At 35.7% G+C, this 14,093-nt stretch overlaps 1 protein-coding gene across 6 annotated transcripts in view; it reads right to left on the bottom strand.

Moving 5' to 3' along the window:
* Positions 1-14,093, bottom strand: part of TEX11 (testis expressed 11) — a 323,813-nt gene that overhangs the window by 296,863 nt on the left and 12,857 nt on the right. For 5 of the 6 annotated variants that reach the window (XM_077890293.1, XM_077890292.1, XM_077890291.1 and 2 more), the window contains 5 exons: positions 10,473-10,594; positions 9,696-9,780; positions 6,329-6,408; positions 1,666-1,746; positions 1,455-1,574 (listed from right to left, as the gene is read on the bottom strand). In XM_077890293.1, the coding sequence (XP_077746419.1) occupies positions 1,455-1,574; positions 1,666-1,746; positions 6,329-6,408; positions 9,696-9,780; positions 10,473-10,594 (488 nt within the window). The remainder of the gene's footprint in view (positions 1-1,454; positions 1,575-1,665; positions 1,747-6,328; positions 6,409-9,695; positions 9,781-10,472; positions 10,595-14,093) is intronic. The other variant, XM_077890296.1, reaches the window with a different exon arrangement.

Genomic DNA, 14,093 nt, shown 5'->3' with positions numbered 1-14,093 from the left:
GATGCAGAACTCGATCCCAGGACCCTGGGATCACAACCTGAGCCAAAGGCACTCAACCACTAAGCCACCCAGGTGCTCTTCTCTTTTCTTTTTGATAAGTCTGGTTAGAAGTTTATCAATATTATTAATCTTTTCAAAGAACCAGCTCCTGGCTTCGCTATTGGTTCTACTGTGGGACCCAGGAAATTTAACAAAAATCCCCTACCCCTGGACAAGCAGAGCAGGACTAACTCCATTTTGTGCTGTACCTGCCAACTCCTGTATGACCCCCACATGACCTGCTTATTGCTTAAGGCGCTGCCCCACCCTAGTCAAGCCGCTGGGCACACCCTTATCGGAAATCTGCTCATAAAAATGTAACCCCGCCTTCTGCCCGCCAAAACTGCGTGCCAATTCTGACCAGAGTGATAGGCCAGTTCAAATGGTCACTATAAGGTGAATCGTAATTCAATTGGCCACCTGCGTGTGGACCGCCATGACTGTGCAACTTTCTGCGTATGTTACAATCCCATTGGCCACTGGCCCCTATAAAGCTGCTACGCCTTTTAGCCTCGGGGTCCAAGTCCCTGCTCCGCTGTGTTGGGTGTACTTGGACCCAAGCCTGAGCTTGTAAATAAACCCTCATGTGTTTGCATTGGTGTCAGCTCCTTGGTGGTTTCTCAGATTCGCAATCTTGGGCACAACACTACTATGTTTTTAGTTTCTATATCATTATTTTTGCCCTAATCTTTATTATTTCCTTCCTCCTGCTCACTTGACTAATATGAATGTTGCACAATTCTGTGTATATACTAAATCACTGAATTGTACATTTAAAATGTGTGAATTTTATAGTAAATGAATTATATCTCAATAAAAATGTTAATGTTAAAAAATAAAGAAGATTATACTATATGATTTTTATAGTTTCTTTCATTTCTAGAGATACATAATTACAGAGAGCAAACTTGTCATGGCTACATTTTGTCAACTAAAAATGAATACCTAACTGCACGGTGACAAAGGAGGAAACCCACAAGCCAAAAAGGGGTAAAGTACAACTTTAAACACTGATAGTAGCAGACTTTTAGAAAATATCAGTAAACAACCTGGAACAATGAGAAGATTGCTATTTTAGGCTACTATTTCAGACAGACTGTTAACGTAAGAGAGTCACAGACAGGTGTTTCAAGTCGAGACTACTGTTGTAAATAAATGATAAACATTACATGCAGTGATTGAAAATGATGTTTAGTTATATATTAGCCTTTCTGAGTTCATCCACCCCCACACAGATACCAATCACCATTAATAATGTTACTTTCAGATATAAAATGGAGACAAAAGGTCAAATATAATATCCTATATAAAAGGCCAATGACACTTGACCTTCTTCTAATAAGTTCTATATCATCACTTTATATTTACATATACAAAATGCCCCACTATAAGGCTATGGTGACTATGATACCTACTGCTTCTGCTTGGTAAGAAAGCACTTTGAAAAGGTCCCTCTCCATGGCAATCTTATGCAAAGCCATGTGTATCTCAGTGGAGCTTCTCTGCATTAATTTGACATATAACTGCTCCAGGCCCTGAAAAATAAAACCATAATACAATGTCATGATGAAAATAGCCACAATTGTTACTAATAATTGCCGCAGCTAAAAACCAATGGTAACTTACAGCCATGGCAGCTTGAAAAAATTCATCAGCAATCACAGCATTTCCAACATCCACCCACCCTTTTCCTGTTTTCATATTCATCTGGAAGAGAGAAGTTAGAAAATAATTTTTAACAATTCACAACTCCTCCAAACTGGTTGAAAAGGGTATTAGATAAAAAATTTAATCCTCTGTTGATATTCAGTAGTGTAATACCCAGAAAAAAATAATAGTAATTATTAATTAATTCTGTTTTGCTTTGAACTATATAATTTAAAAGAAATGATCTCAAGAAAAGCAATAACAAAAACTTAATAGACTCAGAAACACATCTTCTAAGAATTATTAAAAGAAAATATTGAGATAATTTAGATAGGAACAGAAAGTTCTGAAAAATTAATCCTTCATACACTTGAAGAAAGTTTTACAATAAGCATTATTATAACTCAACACACTTTGGTTCTAGTTTTTAATTACATCTCTAGAGGTGCCTATGTGGCTCAGTTAGTTAAGTGTCTAACTTCGGCTTGGGTCATGATCCCAGGGTCCTGGGATTGAACCTTGCATCTGGCTCCCTGCTCAGTGTGAGGGCCTTCTCCCTCTCCCTCTGCCCCTCCCCCCTGCTTATGCACGCTCTTTCTCTCTCATGTGGTCTCTCAAATAAATAAATAAAATATTTTTAAAAAATACATCTCAGGACACCTGGGTGGCTCAGCTGTTGATTGTCTGCCTTTGGCTGAGAGCGTGATCCCAGGATCTGGGATCAAGTCCCACATTGGGCTCCTTGCAGGGGGCCTGCTTCTCCTTCTGCCTGTGTCTCTCTGCCTCTCTCTCTCTCTCTGTGGCTCTTGTGAATAAATGAGTAAAATCTTTAAAAAAAACACATCTCTAACAAAATTTTTATTAATCCAACAAATGTTTGTTAAGTATACTTTACAAGCCAGACACACTAAAGAAGTTCACAATATTACAACTGACAGACACCTAAATAAATAGTTGATATATTATATGCACAAATGCTATGGAAGCAAACAAGAACTGAATCAAGATGGAGGATTGAGCACACACTATATAGCTCTACTCTGTTCTACTACAAATCCCCAGAAATGATGTGTATGTGTGTGTGTATATGTGCATGTATAAAATATATATAATATACTGTACATTTTACTATAAATAAACATGTAGGATATATGTATACTACAAACTTTTATATAAATTTTTTAGTATAAATTTGATGCACTATAAATCCCTAGAAATTATATATATTATGTAATATATATAATGATACAAATAATATTTAAGGACATATATATACATATATATATGTATATATATATATATATATATTCCTTAGAAATAAGAGAAGATATACACATATTTTTCTTATTCATAAGAGTCCTGGAAAATGAGGAGCATTTTCAGTTGATCTGAAATTATGAACCTCTTAAAAATAGCAAATGGGATGAAACAAAAATGCACATATCAAAATGCACAAGAATGCAAAATATGGAACCCTTCCTGGATGTGAATAGGAGTAATATCAGGCAACTGGCTTCCCCACCAAGAGGTATCTTCCCTCCTCCCCAGGAAGGAACAGTGAGTACAATCACTTAGGCTGGAGAAAAATAGAGTTCCAGGTGGCTGACAACACAGGCCAATGCAAAACATCCAGTCACTGAACTCGGGTTAGAGTAAATAGTGTGATATGGTATTAAAAGACTATCAAGGAATCTGAACTCAAATGTGAGCAAAAATCACCAAACAATTGAAGAAAACCAACACCATGAAAAGACATCACATTCAACAAACAGAATATTTAAGGAAATAGAATTAAGAGAACAGATGGAAGCAAAGAGAAATAGCATTACCCACAGAATCATAGAGTAGTCACAATCAGTAAAATACTTTTAATTTTCTATCTTTGAAATCAACAAAGCCAAAAATGCAAATACTAGAAGTTAACAGGTTAAAGGTTAAGGGAAAGGCTGAGAGAATGTAAAGGTACAGGTATCCTCATAGGGTAGAAAGTAAAAATATACTCTCCAAAATTGGTGGAGTAAGAAAAATTTTCAATATACTACATTTAAAGTTTAAAAAGAAAAAAATAAAAAAAGAAAAAAGAAAAAAAATAAAAGAAAAAGAAAAAAAAGTAAAAAATAAAAAAATAAAGTTTAAAAAGGCTGCCATCAGATAAATTAAAAATAGTATATAATTAACAAAAACTGAAAGGGGGAATAGAGGGACGTAAGAGATAATAAGAAGATAAATCTTCATCTGCCATAGCAGAAAAAAATAGATCACATATAAAACTGACAAATCAAGATTTTATTATTATAGGGCAGCCAGATGGCTCAGCGGTTTAGCGCCACCTTCAGCCCAGGGCACTATCCTGGAGACCCAGGATAGAGTCCCACATCGGGGTCCCTGCATGGAGCCTGCTTCTCTCTCTTGCTGTCTGTCTGTCTGTCTCTCTCTCTCTGTGTCTCTCATGAATAAATAAATTTTTAAAATCTTTTTAAAAATTAAACTTTTTTTAATCACTATTTACTCATTATATGTTTTCTCTTTCAAAAACATACATTTCATAGCTCTGTCTAGTAAAAAGGCCTAGAAACAAAGACCAATGCAGCAGCAATGAGCACTTGTAATTTCCAGATTGTGGTCTCTAAATAGCATTCTCCACTAAAAGGAAACAGAGCTCTCTTGAGGAATGACTAGGACAGGAACTATACAAAATAAGACTGGTTATCTTATCAGAAATCAAATTTTATTTTACTGCAGTTTCAGTTTCACTATTAAAGATTACTGGAATAGTGTCAAAAGGCTTCAGAATCACTTCAAGAGGCTCCTTCTGGCCAAAGATAGGTACTTCAATAAGAATAATAACTAAAATGGATTGAAATGCATTACATTGTTATGCATTACAAATGTTAACATCCAAGAGTTCACAATGATACTTTAAAAAAAAAAAGTATCTACTTGATAACTATTTAAGGAGTTTAGGGACCCAATACATTCTGAAAACTTAAAAAAAAGAAGAGGTCAAGACTCTCTTATAAAGGTACACTTCAAAGTAACCAAATAGTTGATAAAGGTAAGTTTCTCTCTACCCCAGTTAATAAAGAAGGAATAGAGAAGTAGAATGTGTAAACCCCTACAGAAGTAATGGACATAGGTCTAATAATCATCAAAGAACACTAATACGATGGAAGTATACCATACTGCCTATGAATTCTTCTTGACAAAACTGAACCTGAATCAGATCATGTTTCTAAATCTACCTACCTGTTTACAGGAAAAACAGGAGACAGAAGACTATATTAAATGATACCATGAAGATGCAGTTATCAGAAAATTAGGAAAATTTAGGAAACTCTATCAGACAAACAACCTTGTTTCTTCAACAAATATGTGTTCAACAGATTTGTAAAAAGGAGGAAGAAGCATATAAATTAAAAGAGACATATTAATAAAATACAAGGTGTAGACTTCCTTTAATCCTGGTTCTAAGGAACCAATTAGAGGGAAGGAGAGCAAAGAGAGAGCACATAAGTAAGCAAGATCAAGAGAGAAAGTGAGAGTATAAGAGTCTGAAAGTGTGGGAACATGGAGGCAGGAGACGAAGACTGGATATTTGATGATTTTAGGAAATCTTTGTTAAATTTTAGCAGGTGTGACCATGGGCATTTGATTTGTTTGAATAAAAAAGACACCTTGTCAAGGCGCCTGGATGGCTCAGTGGGTTAAGCATCTGGTTAAGCGTCTGCTTTTGGCTCAGATCATGATCTTGGGGTCCTGGGATCAAACCAGAGACAGGCTCCCTGCTCAGCCTTCCCCCTCTATCCCTCCACCCCACTCGTGTTCTCTCTCTCTCAAATACTTTTTTAAAAAAGACACCTTGTCTTTTAGAAACACATATTGAAGTATTTATGAACAAAATGATATAGTTTGGATTTGTTTCAAAATAATCCATGGGGGCAGCCCTGGTGGCCCAGTGGTTTAGTGCCGCCTTCAGCCCAGGGCGTGATCCCGCAGTCCTGAGATCGAGTCCCATGTCAGGCTCCCTGCATGGAGCCTGCTTCTCCCTCTGCCTGTGTCTCTGCCTCTGTCTCTCTCTTTGTTGTCTCTCATGAATAAATAAATAAAATCTTCAAAATAATCCATGGGGTCAGGAGTTTGCTGTTGGAGGAGATACAGAAAAGAGGAGTGATCAGGAATTGGTGATTACTGTAGCTGAGTAATGGGTAAATGGGGAAATCATCGTACTGTCTTATCTATTTTGTATGCACATTTGAGTTTTTCAATAAAATACTATTTTAGAACACTGGAGAAATATTTTCCACTTAAAAAAAAAAACACTTGCTTCTAGGAAACAAGACAGGGGTAGGGAAGGATGGAGTAGAGAACTATTACTTTTTATGACTTATCATAATTCCTGAATTTAAGTTCAAAACTTAGTCTACTGAATCACTGCAATAATGATAGTACTGCTGAGACCTGCAATTGTAATAGGTACAATTATCATAAAAGGAACATGGATAGCACTAAAGGATATAACATTCTTCTCAGTTCACACTAATTTCAACCATCTTCATAAGAGTAACGACTATCTCATTGCATCTGCACTTTTCTCCTCATTTAATTAGGACTTACCAAAAAAAAAAAAAAAAAAAGGACTTACCAAAATCTGTCTTCGAATGGCTTCTTCTGAAGCAGCTGAACCTCCACACATGCACAACAACTTGCAAGCAACGTACCATACTGCAAAACAGTAATCAGATACCCATAAACACAAAACATTCATTCTCCTTTTATATACACTTATAAAAAGAAAAGAGGAGCAAAGTGAAACCAGTCTTGTTAAAACATAACTGTAAACTCCATTTTAAAAAATCAATTATCGGGATCCCTGGGTGGTGCAGAGGTTTGGCGCCTGCCTTTGGCTCAGGGCGATCCTGGAGACCCGGGATCGAATCCCACGTCGGGCTCCCGGTGCATGGAGCCTGCTTCTCCCTCCGCCTATGTCTCTGCCTCTCTCTCGCTCTGTGTGACTATCATAAATAAATTTTAAAAAGATTTTAAAAAATAAACAAAAAATAAAGTTCTCTTTCTGGGCAGCCCGGGAGCCCGGGTGGCGCAGCGCTACCGCCTGCGGCCCGGGGTGTGATCCTGCGGGGTATGATCCTGGAGACCCGGGATCGAGTCCCACGTTGGGCTCCCTGCATGGAGCCTGCTTCTCCCGCTGCCTGTGTCTCTGCCTCTCTCTCGCTCTCTCTCTGTGTCTCTCATGAATAAATAAATAAAGTATTTAAAAAAAATAAATAAAAATAAAAATAAAAAATAAAAAATCAATTATCAAAAGTAAATGAGCTGAAAATTATAAAATGCATTATTTGCTTCATGCTCCAGTAAGATATTTAATTTTCAAACTTTAAGTTCTGCAGGTCTTACATTCTCAAGACTCATTGAAGATACCTAGTTCCATGTGATGCTTTTGTATGTATTATGCTGATAGCAAAATAATTCTAAGTAAAACTGGAATCAAAAGCAATTCAACATATGACAAAATTTCTGAGCATGAGAATAGTTTTAAATTATTCCCCTAAATAGTGAATCTTTCTAAATATATTCTTAACTGTAGATGATGTAAAAGTTCTTGAAGTATAACTTAGAAAATATATATTAGGTTACCTTCATTATACAGTTCATTTTCCCTGAAAATAGGAAAGTTTGGATAATATAAGCCCTATTTTTTCATGAATTCTCTCATTATAAACCATGCCCAATTTTTAAAGATGACTTCATAAATAACCTAACTAGTTGCTTTGATGTTAGATCTCAGCAGCCATTCAATACCGTTTTCAATTAATATTCCACTGTAAAAAAGATTTGCCCAGATGAAATTATGGGATAACTGAAATCAGATTCTTATTACCCATCATGAAATATCAATTCTATTCATCTTTTAATAAAGTTTCTGAAAAAGACTCCCAATAAAATAACTCCTAATCATAGTACCTTGTCTTGCATTTCCAGTTTTGAAAATGTCTCCTTTATTTTTTCTAAGGTTTACTAATTCTTTGGTATTCTCAAGGAACCTGATCTCTCAATCATTTTCCCTCTCCAAAGATATCTTCAGTACCTCCTTCTCAATTTACTCCTTCCCTTCTACCTTCAAACGTATCTCTCTTCCCTGAAAAACATCAACTAACCCCACTGTGCTTCAAGCTTCTATCCCACTTCTCTTTTTTCAAAGACAAACTTCTTTTTTTTAAGATTGTATTTATTTATTCATGGGAGACACGCAGAGAGAGGCAGAGACATAGGCAAAAGGAGAAGCAGGCTCCATGCAGGGAGCCCGACACGGGACTCGATCCTGGGTCCCCAGGATGATACCCTGAGCTGAAGGCAGACACTCAACCACTGAGCCACCCAAACGTCCCCAAAGACAAACTTTTTTTCTAAGATTTTATTTATTTATTCATGAGAGACACAGAAAGGGGGGGGGGCAGAGACACAAGCAGAGGGAGAAGCAGGCTCCACAGAGGGAGCCCAATGTGGGACTCGATCCTGGGACCCCAGGATCATGCTCTGGGCCAAAGGCAGGCACTAAACCGCTGAGCCACCCAGGGATTCCCAAAATTCTTAAATTGAACCATCCATCTACTACTAACCATCCAACAGGTACATTTAACTGTTGCTAAACAGCTAGAACAATGTTCCTTGATATACAGAATAGTAGGAATTTAGAATTAATACATTTTAATATCACACAGTTTGACTATATACTAAGTTTCTCCAACAGATAAATTTCTAACTCTTCCCTCCCCATAACTACAGGATCAAAGGCTCCTAGAAGTAATATCAACATTTATCTGAAAGTTAAAAAGGCAGAACTATTCTCTAAACATCCTAATAGAAGAGTGGACTAAAAAGAATATTACTGACTATATTAACCACTAATTACCCTAGACCTACACTTAAATTGTACATAGTTTCGTTTATATTCATAAAGATAAACACTTAGCAATGAATTCTTCTTGCTGCATACAAACAAAATTCATTTGTCCTTACAAAGCCAAGCAGTCCAGAGATTCACGTTTTGGCTTGTTGCCTTGATATACCCTTTATAATGGGGCAATATACTTTCCATAAATGCATCAACTGCTGCTACCAGTGGAAATTAGTAACTGTCAGCACTCTAGACACAGCCATTTAGCTAAAGCGCCAGAACTCTGCCAGACAGTAAACGACATATAATGTATCCAAGTAGATGACTTTGGTTTGGGGGTTTTGTTTTGTTATTCTTTTTGTTTGCTCTCACAGGTAGAAAAAATTTCTATAATTTTTCTCAGTAACTCAGTCCAAAGTTCATCAATCCATCTCATGAGGAAATTATTCTTCACTGATTTTCAAATCTAAATCCCTCACATAGCAATATTTCTCATTCTATTTTTAATAGAGAAAGGAAACTACAATTTGATAGTCCTTCAGAATCATGAAGATTCTGATCATCTCTTTTTCAGGGAAAATAATCCATATCCTTTAATATTTCCTCAAGTTCTCATTTTCCCACCCTTTACTCATCTTTGTCGATTACCATCAAACTATTTATTGCAGTGATGTTGTTATTAAGCAGGAGCTAATCTCTGAAAGAAAAATAAAATTCAGGATGTTTGCTCAAGAAACTTCTATGTATGGACCATTTTGTTTAGTTTTATTTTAACAAATATCCATCCTGAACTAGTCAAAATATTATTTAAACTTCAGGAACACTGGGATCCCTGGGTGGCGCAGTGGTTTAGCGCCTGCCTTTGGCCCAGGGTGCGATCCTGGAGACCCGGGATCGAATCCCACGTCGGGCTCCCGGTGCATGGAGCCTGCTTCTCCCTCTGCCTGTGTCTCTGCCTCTCTCTCTCTCTCTCTCTGTGTGTGAGTATCATAAATAAATAAAAATTAAAAAAAATAAATAAAATAAACTTCAGGAACACAAACTAATGTATAATAAAACTACTACTCATAACACAAGTCACAAAATGTATACGTACGTTTAGCTTTCTGCTCTTCATTTATAACCAAATCTACTCTCTTGGTAACTGCCCAGTTCCACAGGTTTACTGCCATTTCTTCAACCTGGGTAAGAGAAACATTTTCTTAGCCAGTTAAAATACCGTCTACCTCCAATGATATTTTTCTTGCATGTTTTATGCTTATATGACAATTGTGGGTCATTTACATGCCCTCCATAATCTAGTCCCATTCTACCTTGCCTCCTCAAAATGTACCCACTGTTATTCGAACGTCCCAAGAACACAATTTGTTCATTCCTATCCATGCACTTTTATTTGTATTATTGGCTTTACCTAAAAACCTCTTCCCATTGTCTTTATGTAACTCAAATCTAGTTTAGTCTCACCAGGAACATACATGAAGCTTTCAGCAACTACTACAGTCTACAATGATTTCTCTCCTCTTTGAATTCCTATATTCATTAAGTTTTACATAATTGAGCAATTAATTATGCTGCTTTGTATCATTTATTATTTGTTTTAGTTGTTATTAAGCCATTAGACTTGAAAATCCAAAAATAGATTTCTATGTATTTATAATGGTTAATCATGAAAACTATTTTTTACTTATATAGGACATTAATTAAAATGGCAAATCATCAAAATTTATCAGGGGCACCTGGCTGACTCAGTCAGTGGAGCATGTGACTCTTGGTCTGGGGGTTGTGAGATCGAACCCACTTTGGGTGTAGAGATTCCTTAAAAATAAAATGTTTCCAAAAAATTTATCACAAACAAAACTAATTTTATACCAACCTGAGCATCCTGTATTTCAGCTATAGATTCCCTGTTGATATTTGCTATGTCAGTGAAGAGTCTGTTAATTGCCTCGGGTATGCTAGGTGAATTATCTTTTACAATTAGGTTTTCAACAATTTCTGAAATAACAATGGATAATAAAAGGGCTATGAACTACATCATCATGGGCTAAAAGTAGCAAATCACTTTTAAATATGTTCCTAGATCTTTGGCAAAATGAATACGGCATGAAGAAACTTGAATTATCCTTAGAGTAAAACTAAATTGGAGACAAAATTTTGTGTAGCTAAAGGTAGAGCACAATTTTCAAATAAAATTTGTATTCCTTGAGAGTCACTTGTTTATAACTTAATCATCACTCATTCTCAGAAAATAAAATACACTCACACTTCACAAATAGGTCATCTTAAAACTACAAAATAGAAATTAACAAAGTCTTCAAAACTAGAAAATGTAAAAATTCTGAAAAGAAACTTAGATATGTGCCCTGTAAAACTCAAATACTTATTAATACTTTTAAGCATTAGACAGATATTAACTAACATATGCTAGCTCTGAAGTCTTGACCTTACTTTGTGAGAAAAAAATGACATGCCCAATTAGCAACAATATTAACCAGTTATTGAATCTGTACAAATGATGTCACCATTTTCTAAACAATCTGAGCTCCAGACTCTATATAACTGAATCTTACTAGGCCACAGAATTCCTTAAAACCGAAGCATGATGTAAAATCACAATTGATGCCTTTCATATTATCAAATTGAGGTTTTTCCAAACTCGTGTAACAGAGGTCTCCATAACCTCTACATGTCTCTAATTTCTTACAATATTTCTGAGCATCAACTAGCAAGAATGTTAATATTCATAACAATACTATAAGAACACCTTCTGAAAGAATTTTTAACATGCTACAATAACCTGCTAAATGAAAAACTTTCAGTTAAGCATCCGAAAATAGATTCACATTAAGACTTCATGAAGCAAGGGGTGCCCACGCTGGCTCAGTTGGAGCATGCAAATCTTCATCTCAGGGTTGTGAGTTCAAACCCCAGGTGGGGCATAAAGATTACTTAATAAAAAAATAATAAAGACTTTACAAAGCAAATTATGCTCCAATATACTCAAATATATTTTTATAGCTCATGGAATCTTTAGTACCCACTGCATGAGTAGAGGTATTAAGGAAAATATACCATACATATTTTGTACAACTCAGGTGACAATATGCAAAAAGAAAAACCTCAAGCTTCCCTACTCCCATAAAATAGATCATGGAAAGACTGATACTAAATATCTTGATTCTTATAAAATTAGGCAAGTATTAGGCTGAAAAGCATATATGTTATAGCCCTCCCTCAAAATATTGATAACAGAATTAGGAAAGTTAAGAATGGGAGAAAATACCTGTAAATCATATATCTGATAGGGGGTTAATATCCAAAATATATAAAGAACTCCTATAATTCAAAAGCAAAAAAACAAACAATCCAATTTTAAAATGAGCAGAGGATCTGAATGGAAATTTTTCCAAAGACCTACAGAAGCCAACAAGTGCCTAAAAAGATACTCAACAAATCATTAATCATCAGGGAAATGAAAATATAAATCATGAGGAGTTAGCACCTCTCACCTGTTAGAATGACTAATAACAAAAAGACAAGAAACTGGGGCACCTGGCTGGCTCAGCTGGTAGAGCATGGGACTCTTGATCTCAGGGTCATGAGTTCAAGCCCCACATTGGGTGTGGAGCCTATACTTAAAAAAAAAAAAGACAAGATATACAAAGTGTTGGCAAGGATGTAAAGAAAAAGGAATCCCTGTACACTATTGGTGGGAACGTAAATTGGTGTAGCCACTATAGAAAACAGTATGGAAGTTACTCAAAAAATCAAAAACAGACCTACCATATGATCCAGCAATTCCACTTCTGGGTATTTATTCAAAGAAACTGAAAGCACTAACTTGAAAAAATGTATGCCCCCCCCAGCCAACATTCATCGCATTTGGCTATTATTTACAATAGCCAAAATATGGAAACAACTTAAGTGATGAATAAACAAAGTGTGCTGTATATACATACAATAATGGAATATTACTCAACCATAAAGGTAAATGAAATTTTGCCATTTGTGACAACATAAATGGACCTTAAGGACATTTTTGTTAAGTGACTTAAGTCAGAGAAAGACAAATATTATATAATCTCTTATATGTGGAATCTTTAAAAAAAAAAAAAAAGCAAGCTCATAGATACAGAGAACAAATTGGTGGTTGCTGGCGGCCCGGGGTGGGGGTGGTGAGAATGGGTGAAGGGAGTCAAAGGTACAAGCTTCTAATCATAAAGTAAATAAGTCTTGGGGATGTAATGTACAGCATGGTAACAACAGTTAATAATATTGTACTGCATATTTGAAAGTTGCAAAAGAGTAAATCATAAAAGTTCTCATCACAAGAAAAAACATTTATAACCATGCATGGTGACAGATGTTAACTAGACTTGTGGTGACCATTTCACAATATGTACAATTTCCAAATCATTATGCTATCTATACACCTGAAACTAATATAATGGTGTATATCAAATATACCTCAATAAAAAATAATTAGGAAAGTTTAAAAATTATTTTTAAGGGGGGATCCCCGGGTGGCTCAGCAGTTCAGTGCCTGCCTTTGGCCCGGGACGTGATCCTGGAGTCCCAGGATCGAATCCCATGTAGGGCTCCCCGCATGGAGCCTGCTTCTCCCTCTGCCTGTGTCTCTGCCTCTCTCTCTCTCTCTCTCATGAATGAATGAATGAATGAATAAATAAATAAACAAATAAATAAATAAATAAATAAATTTTAAGGGATGCCTGAGTGGCTCATTGGTTGAACATCTTGCCTTTGGCTCAGAGTATGATCCCAGTCCTGGGATTGAGTTCCACATTGGGCTCTCTGCGAGGAGCCTGCTTCTCCCTCTGCCTGTGTCTCTGCCTCTCTGTGTGTATCTCTCATGAATAAATAAATAAAATGTTTTAAAAAATTATTTTTAAGAACCCAAATATTATTTAAAAACACATTCTTGAAATGTTTTTGAAAAGAAAACCCAATATAAATTTCTGAGTTCCTTTTTTAAAAAAAATTCAAAAATACTTTAGTAGAATACTAATTATAACTTGTGGTTACATAATACATGAGATTGTAAAGACATTAATTTTGATTTGTGAATGTTTTCTTAATGTTTTATATAATTCATTCTCTGTCACTATAATCCTGGTCCTTTCAAAACATATTTTCAATGTCATTTAGCTGAATAACTTGATTGATATCAGCTGAGGCAATGACAGCACTGCAGTCCTTTAGGATAAAATGCAATCAGCAAAGCTGAGTAAGTAGTAGAGATCGCATAGCTAAATGGTTGACTTACACTATGAAGGAGAGACTTGCTTCTGGGAGAAGCTCAGAAAGAGTTTTTATAAATACAGCCTATTCCGGAGATCTGAAGACAACATGCTGTATTAAGGTTATATCTAGCAAGATTGTATATTTTGAAAGAAAATTCTTAAATTATCTTCCTAGCTACTGAAATGAACTATGATTTACAGCATGATATCAGTCAATTTAATTTAAATAAGAT

This window comes from Canis aureus, chromosome X (assembly GCF_053574225.1).
Source record: "Canis aureus isolate CA01 chromosome X, VMU_Caureus_v.1.0, whole genome shotgun sequence".
Taxonomy (NCBI): Eukaryota; Metazoa; Chordata; class Mammalia; order Carnivora; family Canidae; genus Canis; species Canis aureus.
This window is presented reverse-complemented; position numbering and strand designations above follow the sequence as displayed.